We start from the raw sequence: 11,437 nt of genomic DNA on the forward strand, positions 1-11,437 counted from the left end.
TTTGTTGTGTTCCATGTTGTACCGTAACGACCTCAGGCGGATGTGTACACTCGCCTAAGTAATCGTATGGACAACTCGTGTTTGTACGTTAATCTTCCAAAAAAAGGCAGAGCAAATTTATATGCATGTGATACGTCCTGCTGCATACAAAATATGTGTTTGTGTATTTGTGAAGGAATCTCGGTCTAAAATGGTGTATTGTAACTATTTAATACATGTATGGTGGTACCAACATTTACCACGGTATAATATACGGTTAAAGCATATAATAAGACGGGTAAACGTATGCGTAATGCATATAGAACGCATGTACGTTTCTCGCGACGCACAACAATATGAATCAGAAAGATTAACGAACGGGGGATTTTTAGTGATATCACGTGGTCAAATACTGCGCGTTGATTGGTTAGTGCATCCAGTGATCGCTGAGTGGTCAGGGTGCCATGGAAGCCATTTTCTATTCGCCGTGCAAGAATTTGTCAGATCCAATCAGAGGGGCCTGGAAAAAAGTAAGTTAAATTCAATTTATTTTTACTCTTGCGGTACTGCGTTGTCCTGTTATAGAATGTTATGATTTTACTAGTATAATTACGCGCAATTTTACCGCATTATTTTGTTGGAAAGCTTGTTTAAACGTATATTGAAGCCCTCGAAAGTTAAGGAACCGCTGTTTCGCCAGACAGTTACTTTTGTCAGTCTGGATTTTTTTAGTTTGTTTTTATAAACGGCGTATTTTTTTGACGTAATTTTTGAACTCATTTGTATATTAGTCTATAACTTTTATATGGTGTAGCATCTACGCTTTACAAACCCAGAAGTTGTCTATTTAATTTAATCCCATTAAAGAATTCTCACGTTTGTGGTTATGTTACCTGCCCCCTCTGGCATTTTTATATTCGTTTCATATTTATTACATTAAGAAACAATAAAATTAAAATCCCATACTTTTATAAAACACTAGTTTTAAATATGTACAAAAATATTCCAATGAGGTGTCCATCAGATCATTTATTACTAGTATACCAAACGCGCTATAGTGTTTTTGTGTGAAAGTAATCATGAAGCAATTGGATAAATGCAGAAATGGAGGCCAACATGGTCAATACTGGTGGAACAACTGGTTCGGTTCAAGCCCAGCTTGTTCAAACTACAGGACCTAATGGACAACCAACATTTCAGGTAATATTACTATTTATTTCGATGCCGTAGTGCAGTTGTTAGTGCGCCAGGCTCTAATTCAGAGGTTATGGGTTCATGGCTCAGCGCTGCTACTGCTATGGACATATTTGTTCTTAAAAAAAACACTTATTGGCAATTGCTTCAACCCAGTTGTTTCTTATGGGCTGTCTAGTTTTTCAGTCTTAAATTTAAAAATGATAAATGTTAAACATCAATTGTTGCCTGACCATAGGCGAATCAATAGGTTTTTCAAATAAGTATTCAATAAACAATTTGTTTCAGTTGATTGCTGTAAATGGAGCACAAGGAAACCAACAACCGCCACAACAACAACAACAGCAACAAATTACTTTACAACAAGTTCAAACGAACAATATTGCAGGAAATCAGGTATCAGTATTCATCTATTTTAAAGCCATTCTGTGTGTGTCCTGTTATCGCGAAGCTTATTTTTATAGTCCTGAACTGTTACCCTTGCCCACTCTTTAGTTGTTTGTAAGAGTATATTCACTGGTGCATGAGTTAAAGCTATATGATGCAGCCTGCATCCCAAACTAGGCGCAAAGTAAAGAAATCCTGAACCATCAAAAACAGTAGTCCCCATTACAAATAAAACACACAATCAACAACTCTTACAAGCTTCCATTAACTATGTTTTATTGTTTTCACAGTCGCAACAAAACTTTGGTAACACGTTTCAACTAGTTCAAACTGGTAATGGACTTCAACTGCAACAATCTAACAACACACCTTCTCAATTGGTAATTCAACAACCACAGCAACAACAACAACAACAACAGCAGCAGCAACAACAAGTATTATGCATTAGTCTTACCAGATTTTTATTATAAGTTACTGTTTGGGTGAAATGTATGTTGGTCTTTTTATTTCTATATTTTCATCTGTCCACATTTTCCCTTATAATATTTATTCCTACAGAAAAGGTATAAATTGGCCCTTCTCTAAACACGCATCTTAAGATTTGACAATTATTAGCTAAATTTGGTAAATTTACATTGAAATTTTTTGTTACATCTTACAAGTTTAATTTGAAAAAAATGGCCCAAATCTGGCCCAAATCCTATGTCCTCAAGCAAGCACCTCACCCATATAGTATATAATATTAGTTAGATTGAGCATTGTAATGCAATAATAATGAGTTTTAAAACAAACTTGTTTGTTGATGGTTTCAGGTTCAATCTGTACAAGGCAATGTCACCCAACTATTATTGCAAACTGACAGCAATAATTCCAACTCTGCCCAGCTTATTCAGGTATGTATCATGTATGGTATGCCTGGTAGCTCAAGCTGGACAGACAGAATAGTCGGTTTACTCAGAAAACTAGTGTCTGCTATTTACGATTTTCTGGAATTAAGGAGTGTAATAACAAAAGCAGTTTTGTTTTGCAATTACTCTTGACTCTGTAGCAATACTTTTCTTAGGAAATTTTGAAAATAGGACAATTCTTGTTTTCAATTGGTATTTAACATATGTTTATATTTGGACCACAAATTGTGAAAGGAATTGCATTTCTGCTCTAGAATTATGCAGCTGAACCCTAAGTAAAAACTGCTCCAAATTGAGACATGACTTTAATAACTTAAAGATAGCACTTTTACTTGTAGATTATTTACAATTGTTTTTTAACCTAGATTGGAAATAACTCGAATCTCACACAAAGCGGGCAACAACAGATTGTATTACAACCTGTAAACAACACAGTTAATGCTGTTTCATCTGTGTTACCTTCCAATACCTTAAACATTGCTAACTCAAGCTCAATACAAAATGGTGGAGGAATAATTATGGTAATTTATCTAAGAATATATAAAATAGTTGTCTTATGTATTTTGTAAATGTTGTTTAACTTCTGTGCTGATTCTTTATTACCAATGTATCTATGTATCCTATCTTTTTATGGCCCTTTCCACATTACTTTAGCAATTACTTTGCTGGCTAAGTTCAATACATTAAATAAAGTTCTTTTTTTGTTACTACCATGAAGTAGAGATCATACCAATTACGATAAAATACAGTTTATGTTGCTTGCTAGTCTGTATTAAACAAGATTGTAAAAAATAGGTATCAAGTTTTTTTTGACAAATACTGGGGTTAGATTGGTAAAATGTTAATAACACTTGTAGTCCTCAAACATAGGGGCCCTCATTGATTAATAGTTCAATATTTATAGTTATGTTATAGAGTTATTATTGTCTTAGAATACTCTTATAAATGATAAAGTTGGTGTTGGATTTCTAACTATTTTTTTCTTTTTTAGATGATCCCAAATGGAAGTGGTGGGTTTCAAAGAATGCAGTTAGCGCAAGGTGCCTCTGGTAGTAGTGACACATTAGAGGAAGAACCATTGTATGTAAACGCAAAGCAATACCATCGTATACTGAAGAGGAGACAGGCAAGAGCTAAACTAGAAGCAGAAGGAAGACTTCCAAAAGAAAGAAAAGTAAGAACTGGGATTTACAAAGGTCCAATAATTCATTTATTATCCTCACATGGCCTGACGGGTCAAATAGGTGTTTGTGGCTGTGGGCCATTTTAGTCACTGTACATAAAATAAGTGTTAGGAAGAATATGCAGTATTAATATCATTTATTAAATTACTATCTATTCAATTGTATTGCTGATTTTTCTTTTATTTGATGTCTTTTGATTCTTACAGTCATTGATCGTTTTTAAACCTTTGTTTAACACAATTATTAAATCTTTTGTTCATTTTTTTCAGAAATACCTTCACGAGTCCCGACACAAGCATGCCATGATGAGGAATCGAGGAAATGGTGGAAGGTTTAACTCCGGGCTTGGGAAGGTACTGGATTGTTTTTGTGATATCTTATTCCGTAGTTCCGTACTTCTGTTGAAATTGTTCTAAATTTGATATATAAATCTGGTGAAAAATGTTATGGGATTTCTTTGTAGGTATTTCTAACCTAACCCATTTTTATCAATAGATTCTGGAGCATTCGTTAATCATTTATATTTTAAATAGGAAGAAGAAATGGGTTCCTTTTCACAAGTTGGTCACCCCACCACACAGAGCAATATAAATGTCATCAATCCATCAGTTTACCAAGAAAGTAGCCAAGAACAAGCTTTATTAAAAGGAATTATGGATGAAAGGACTAATCAAAGTAGTTCTCCACTGGATGTTATGATGCAAAACTCTGGCCTTACTTTAAATCAACTCCCTACCACAACCGATACTAATGTGGTGACTTTAGGGGAGTTATACCACTCCACTACTGCCAATGATTAAGTGATTTTTTTCAGATTTCATATTTTGTGTATAATACTTCAGCCAAGATTATGAGAGTTCAATAATTGTGTTTATGGAGCATTTGTATTCTGCTTGCCCGTTGCAGATTTGTTGTGTACTTTTGTTTTATTATTCTGCTATTTTCCTGTTCTTCACATTGATTATACGTGACCAAGTGTTTTACGTCCTTAATAGTGCTTGTGCTTTTTCATTTTTGTAACAAAAAGGGCTGAGTAATATTTAGCTTTGTGCAGAAAAAAGTTTTTACTTTAGGAGTTTTTAAAGTTAGCAGGAGTTTACAATAACTTTATTTTTAGTAGTTTCTTTAAAAAAAACAACAAACGGCCTAATATTTATTCAAGGTAAGTTTTGTAGGAAGCAAATTGATTAGTTACTCCCCGTAGTTTAAAGACCAGCGACGTGGTAGTATATTACTTCTATATGCACATGTGGGGGCTTCGCTGTTCGGGGAATTTACAGCAAAATGCGTTTACTAGTCTTGGATTAATTCGTTCTTGGTTTTATAAAAGAGCTTTAAATAAAGTATTTTTGGGTTGTTTCTAATTTAATTACGACGATGAAATCTTGAAATATTTATAACCTTTAATGCGGCCCTAGTTTTTAACGTGAAAATGTTAAACCTCGTGTTTTCCATCCGTGTCCGGTATTCACTCTGCGTTTCCTTACTATTGGCAGAATGGCAGTGTTTTGTTCAGTTATATAAACAACGATTTTTTAATCAGGTACTAGCTCGTGTTAAAGCATGGCTGGTAGACCTGACTCTGGTTACTTGTCTTTGTTTTGGGACTTAGGAAACAATAACGAAGAAGCCAGGAATAAAGTTGCTCAAAACTTGGTTCAACAAATTCTATCTAAGCAAAACGAAGTGAGATTTTGTTAAATGATTACAAGTAACACTACTCTGTCATAAAAAATATATATAGTTGATTTTAATATCATTTTTAGCAACTAATATAATCATTGATCAACCACCAATATGTATAATAAATGAAAATTTTTAATATGCCTATGTTGATAGTGATACAGGCATGCACAAGATATAAAACAGTCTATTTTAATAGCAGTATTGCTCACCACATGAAGATAAATGGCTTACATATGTTCAAAACAACAAAGATTCATGCTGTATGTAAAATAAACATTTTTACAATCCTTTTAGAATGAGGAATTATGTGAAGACGCATCATATGTTTTTGGTAGATTGGTAATAGGTCTATCTTCAAATCGGAAATCTGCAAGAGTTGGATTTGCGACCGCATTAACCAATCTTTTACTTCTGATTCCTTCTTCTGTGTTTGATAGTAATCAGTTAATGCAGTTAATGGAAGAAAAATTAAAAATTCAAGGAAATAATAAAAGTGTAAGTTCTGCCCTTTTCTCTAAATTTTTACAAAATAATGTAATTTTAGTTATTTAATAATGTTTGTATAATAATTAGTTAATTATAAAATGATACCAGTTTTGGTGAATGCCTATATAAATTCTACGGCTTGATTTTCTGTTAAGAAACTAGTAATAATTTACCCTTTCTTGTAGGAAGATAAAGAGGTTTATCTTGGACGAGTCTTTTGTTTACTGTCGCTTATTCAAAGCAAGAAACTGACTGATGAGAATTCAACAGAAAGTTTGAAAGAAACAGTCACCCAGCTTGTAAAACTGAGTGAAACAAAACATTTTCTGCGCTCAATTACTTACCATGGTTTAACTGAAATAGCTGCCCAGGTTTGTATAACTGTTTAAATTACATGAATAGGTATGGTATGTGACAACTATAGTATAGTAGGTATGGTATGTGACAACTATGGTATAGTAGGTATGGTATGTGACAACTATAACAGTTTGATTCTCTGGGTTTCAGACTACTGGAATTTGTCATGTTGACCTGCCATAATTAACAAACTTTAGCTTTTTAATCCCAAATATATCAAATAACATATTTTTCCAATATATACACTGTTCTATTTTTGTAACATAAACATATAACTGGATATGACATATCACATGACTGACAGTCATGCTGTAACTTGGCTATTCTTATACCTTTCTGGCTCTAAAATAAAAGCTTGTTAAATTTCAATTCAAAACCATTCATTTACAGGTCTCACGTGAAAGCTTTAAAAATTCAGTTTGGCCATTAATCAGTGATCGATTTGATAATGGTTGGGAATCATGCACTCCTGAAATACTTTACTTGTTGGAAACTTGCGCAAAGTTGCATCCTAAAACCTGCAATAAGGAATACTTAAAAACAAATAAGTGGATCCCACAAAAATCAAAAAAAGGGCAAATAATTGGTAAGTTAGAGAACAGATTTCTAATTTACATGTAGAACTACAGTTGCTTAAGTAACAAATATCCTAAGTTTTTATAAAACATTAAGGGGTTCCTCATACTTTGGGGGTGCTCAATAGATTTGGGGGTTTTAGTGTATAAACACTTTTGGGTCAAACAAATATATATATAGAAAAACAGAAAGTCTACTCTATCTAGTCTATACAATTTTGCTTTGGAATTTTAGTGTTACAGTATAACTAAAGTTACACCTTTCACCTTTGTACAAGATCTCTTTGTTGGTTCTTTTTTTAGTTTACTTTTCTTTGGAATTTAGTGCTACACCTACACGTATAACTAAAGTGACAACTTTGTACAAGATCCTTTTATTCCAGGTGAACACTGCTTCAAGCACTTAGCGAGAATAGTTGCAGAAACTACATCTTGTCATCCCAATATTAATCCCTTTGCTATCTCCATCATTTCATCAGTTGGGAAGTTGGGATCAAAGAGTCTCGGGAAGCTGTGGAGTGAACATCTTTCAACCACTCTTTTGTCTTCTTCCCCTGAGAGGAAATACTTGTCAATAAAACTCGCAATTCATTCTCTGAGTTGTTTGGAAGTGGACCAGGTATATTATGGTTAATAAATATGGTCCTAAAAATTATCCTGAAGATCACTTGGCTTTCCAGATTTTTCCAGTTCGTTATGATTTTTTTGATTTTATTCAGCTATTAAAAATCAATTGTAAAAAAAAAGTATCGTTTTCCTTTTAGTTGAGTGAGGTGTGGTCAAAGGATCTCCTGATGCATTTATACCACGCGCTTTTAAACAAGGACAACCCCCTTCACTTGATTTGTAAAAACGAGTTGCCGAAATATCTGGGTGAAAAACTGAACCAACAGGATGTATCTTGGGGCGTGCAATACAATTTGTTGTTCAGATTGTTTAGCAGGTAAGTTTGTCTAAGTCTTTGTATGTTTTTTTTATCGTATTTCTTATTTCTGATTCATAAAATATTTTGTAAAAGATGTAAGTCAAATGTGTTTCATCTTAGTGAATAGTGGCTTGTTAAAAATGGTTTTAAGTTTGTAAAACTTTTTCCTAGACTATCAATTTCCAACCATTTTTTTATATACACTAATGCCCTGGTATATATAAATGTTAAAAATTCAATCTTTTACAGTCCTGGAGGAATCCATCTTGACAGCATCACTCACACTTCTATTATTTACTCAATTGTTAGTCATTTTAAACTGCCAGCATTACTGAAGTATATCATTTGGTTGAAACAATTATTCCTGTATGGTACAAGGGGTGATGTTGGAATACAAGATATTAACTTGGATGTAGCAAGAAGGTTAGATGCCTAGAATACAAGTATTTAAGGTTTCTTGTAACACATCACCAAATTTTAATATAAGTAATGTAATTATGTAAACAACTAGATAATAGTAATTGGGTAAAATTTAAGATAAACATATATTTTCAGTTTTTTATTGCTTTTAATGTGTGTGTTACATACAAAAGTATAATATGTTTTGAGTAATTTTACCCATATTTTGATTTATTAAATTTACCTTGGAATATGTTATTTTCTATAAAATTGAGGTAGTTTAATTCTATACCAGTAACGGAAGGCCCTGTGAATAGGCAAGCTATTGGATCTGTGATACAAACTAGAGTTTAATGGTATGCCTTCTTAGATTTAGCCGTTGGACAAGAATTGCCCCATTACCCTAGACATCAACAGTTAATCATTGTTTATATTTTATTTAGATGGAGTAGTTCACAACTTTCTCACTTGGTTCGAATGCAGAGTCTTCCACGAGAAGAAGAATGGATTGGGTCAATCATTAAGTTCTTGTTCGTTCATTCTCATTTTATCGGTGAGTGATTTTGTAGATAGGATTTCCATTTTCCACTAGTTGATATTTATACTGATTGCCCAGGATGACATTTTATACAATTTCCAAGTGTATGGTGGTTAAGTGTATAGATATATAAAAGTGTATGTGTTTGAATGTATAGTTGTATTATATACATTTTAACACTACAATATATAAATCTAAACATTTTAAACAACACATGCTTGTATAGCTTTTTAATAATGAGCTTTTGCACATAACATACATTTTTGTTATTTTAAAACCATTAGTTGAAGTTCAAACCAGTGTTTCTGTACGTTTATGGTTTGCTCCACACATAAAAAAACATTATAGGCCACTTTTTTAGGAACTTATTTCAACAATCTATTTAAAACTTGATTTGGATTAAGTTACTTTAAAATTTAAATTACTTTTTTCAGTGACTGCGGAAAATTCCACTTCAAGTGTGTTGGAAGAAGGATCAATTAAAGCTGATTTCATTGAGTTGTCACAAGCAACTCAATCTCATATCCAGCAGTGCTTCACTAATGTATTATCGTGGCTGAATAATATGCTGCCCCTGGTTTATGATAAGGTAAGGTGAACTAGGCTTAAAGTATTAAATTTTAATTAAAAAAAATTGTATGTAATTAGATTCATATATATGTATATATATATATATATATATGTAAAATATTGTCCTACTGTAGCAATTTCATATAGCATAGCTTAATTTTAAGAGAAATAATTGACATAAATAAAAAGAAAGTAATAATAACAAAAATAAGCATAAAATGTGTGCAAAAACAGGAATAAAATGATGAAAATTTATTTTTTTCACTTTATTTTCTTTTAAAAATTGTTTTTATTCACAGACAAACACTGAAGAAAAGAAACCCAATGTTCCACGTATACCTGGTACAATGAACAGTGGCAACTTTTGGCTCACGTTTATCACAAAATACGCTGACCAGACATTGCTTGACAAAAGCATGAAACCTGTGTTTCAACTTGATGACCAACTACAACAGATATGGACCAAGACAATGGATTATGTTGCAAAGCTTACTAAACTTAAAAGCAAGTTTTTTTTGTATGCAGCTAAACTATTGATTTTTCTCAGAACAAACAACCTTTTTCTCCATATTTCTAAATTAGCCATACTGGTATCCTTTGCAAATTTTCCCTTTTTTAAATTTAAACTTTTTTAACCCCAATATAAGCCTATTATCCCTTATAAAACATGTAGAATAGTAGCCTTTATAAAACGTATAGACTTATAGCCTTTATACAACGTATATATTTAGACTGATAGCCTTCAAACACATGGATTAGTGTTTTAAAATAAGTGGTGAACCTTTTTATTGCACATTTCCCCTTTTTAAACAGGTTTTTATACCACAACATTATATCCTTTAATCTAATCAGGTCAAGGAACAAGAAGCAGTAAATCATCTGAAGCAACTGCTCTGCAACTTCTACTTCTGCATGTTGGTCTACAGCTCATCTCTTTTAACCCACAAGTGCAAGCGAGTGCAGTTGATGTGTTGGAAGATCTTCAAGTCATTGTAGATGAAAGATTCTTCAAGAAATCTAAGAAAGCTGATGCTGACCAACCTCACTGGGTGGATGTAAGTCTCATACAAGTTATTTTAAAAGTAACTGGATCCCAATATATATATATATATATATATATATATACATGAGGATCATAATTCCAGTTCTCAATATTACAAGAGGTAATTTACAAAATTAATTCCAAGTTAAATAAAGCTGGAAATTTAAAAAAAGCTTTCTTAAAAGATGTATTTTTTTTTGTTTTTCGTGCATGTTAAAATAGCCTAAAATATGTATGTCGTATTAGTTGAATGTAAATTGATTTCATTTAATATATTTTTAAACTTATAAAATACTGTAGCTTTTATCCACCAATTATAAAATACCTATTGTTTTTTTAAACAGGTTATCGTTGAAATTTTGTTGACAATGTTGTCCCAAGGCTCCCATAGTGTTCGAATAGTAGCTGAACAAGTCTTTAGGTTGATTAACCCTCATTTAACACCAAGCTCACTCAAGTTAATGCTGGATGTAAGTTCAACAGTGTATAGTTGAAATATTGGTTACAATTTAATTGTTAAAAAAAATAAAAAAATAATTTCTTATCTATAATTCAGATTAGCTACTGTAAGTTTTGTGATTTTTTGTAATATTTTTTAAAGTTTTTTATGGTCTTGATTTTTTTAAATGTTTCCTCCAGGTTCTTAAACTGAAGAGTGAAGAGTTGATGAAAGATGATGAAGATGTAGATGGGGATGGAGAGGATGAGGAGGGAGATGAGGAGGATAATGCAGAGGAAGCTCAGAAGAAGAGCGGTGAGTGGTCTTTGTGCTTTAATATTAAACTGAATAAAAATGAATATTAAATTAAATGAACGTCTGTTTCTTTGAGACCAAATTTAAAAACTGACTAAAGATGGTTTTGTAGCTTGGAATAATTAAAAAAACATATTTATTTATATACCTATAAAATATTATACCTATATAATTTTAAGATTTTAAAACATAAGATACTGATTTTTTAAAAAAAACTTATAGATGCAGATTCTGAATCAAGTGAAGAAGAATCTGATGATGGAAGTGATGAGGAAGATGCTGTGGATGTAGATGAGGAGTTTAAGAAAAGGATCAAGGAAGCTCTCGGTGATGCAGCTGCTCCTAGTGAGGTTAGGAAGTTTTTATTTTAAGATTTTTAAGTATTATGCCTTTCTAAATTAATATTCACTACACCAACTTTTATTTTTTATCAATCAGTTGAAAAATAAGTAA

At 32.2% G+C, this 11,437-nt stretch overlaps 2 protein-coding genes across 2 annotated transcripts in view; both read left to right on the forward strand.

Moving 5' to 3' along the window:
* Positions 1 to 437: 437 nt before the first annotated feature.
* On the forward strand, positions 438 to 4,689 carry LOC778705 (nuclear transcription factor Y subunit alpha). Its single transcript, XM_009860066.3, has 9 exons — positions 438 to 509; positions 1,082 to 1,179; positions 1,462 to 1,569; positions 1,851 to 1,994; positions 2,373 to 2,453; positions 2,834 to 2,989; positions 3,460 to 3,642; positions 3,922 to 4,005; positions 4,186 to 4,689. Exons 2-9 carry the CDS (start codon positions 1,084 to 1,086, stop codon positions 4,450 to 4,452), a joined length of 1,119 nt encoding a protein of 372 aa, XP_009858368.3. The 5' UTR covers positions 438 to 509; positions 1,082 to 1,083; the 3' UTR covers positions 4,453 to 4,689.
* A 464-nt stretch (positions 4,690 to 5,153) lies between these two features.
* Positions 5,154 to 11,437, forward strand: part of LOC100176373 (myb-binding protein 1A-like protein) — a 14,480-nt gene continuing 8,196 nt past the window's right edge. The window contains exons 1-14 of the mRNA XM_009860068.3: positions 5,154 to 5,338; positions 5,633 to 5,833; positions 6,010 to 6,195; positions 6,572 to 6,767; positions 7,140 to 7,375; positions 7,521 to 7,699; positions 7,931 to 8,104; positions 8,524 to 8,633; positions 9,053 to 9,207; positions 9,488 to 9,692; positions 10,041 to 10,243; positions 10,575 to 10,700; positions 10,870 to 10,984; positions 11,207 to 11,334. Of these exons, the coding sequence (XP_009858370.1) occupies positions 5,216 to 5,338; positions 5,633 to 5,833; positions 6,010 to 6,195; positions 6,572 to 6,767; positions 7,140 to 7,375; positions 7,521 to 7,699; positions 7,931 to 8,104; positions 8,524 to 8,633; positions 9,053 to 9,207; positions 9,488 to 9,692; positions 10,041 to 10,243; positions 10,575 to 10,700; positions 10,870 to 10,984; positions 11,207 to 11,334 (2,337 nt within the window). The 5' untranslated portion in view covers positions 5,154 to 5,215. The remainder of the gene's footprint in view (positions 5,339 to 5,632; positions 5,834 to 6,009; positions 6,196 to 6,571; positions 6,768 to 7,139; positions 7,376 to 7,520; positions 7,700 to 7,930; positions 8,105 to 8,523; positions 8,634 to 9,052; positions 9,208 to 9,487; positions 9,693 to 10,040; positions 10,244 to 10,574; positions 10,701 to 10,869; positions 10,985 to 11,206; positions 11,335 to 11,437) is intronic.

The sequence above is a fragment of the Ciona intestinalis genome, chromosome 4, assembly GCF_000224145.3.
Source record: "Ciona intestinalis chromosome 4, KH, whole genome shotgun sequence".
Classification (NCBI taxonomy): Eukaryota; Metazoa; Chordata; class Ascidiacea; order Phlebobranchia; family Cionidae; genus Ciona; species Ciona intestinalis.

What these genes read in the sequence shown, in the direction of transcription:
- LOC778705 (XM_009860066.3), top strand. Translation starts at nt 1,084, where the DNA reads ATGGAGGCCAACATGGTCAATACTGGTGGAACAACTGGTTCGGTTCAA. An exon ending in ACTCTGCCCAGCTTATTCAG is followed by an intron (nt 2,454 to 2,833) that starts GTATGTATCATG and finishes TTTTTAACCTAG; the next exon opens with ATTGGAAATAACTCGAATCT. An exon ending in GACTTCCAAAAGAAAGAAAA is followed by an intron (nt 3,643 to 3,921) that starts GTAAGAACTGGG and finishes CATTTTTTTCAG; the next exon opens with AAATACCTTCACGAGTCCCG.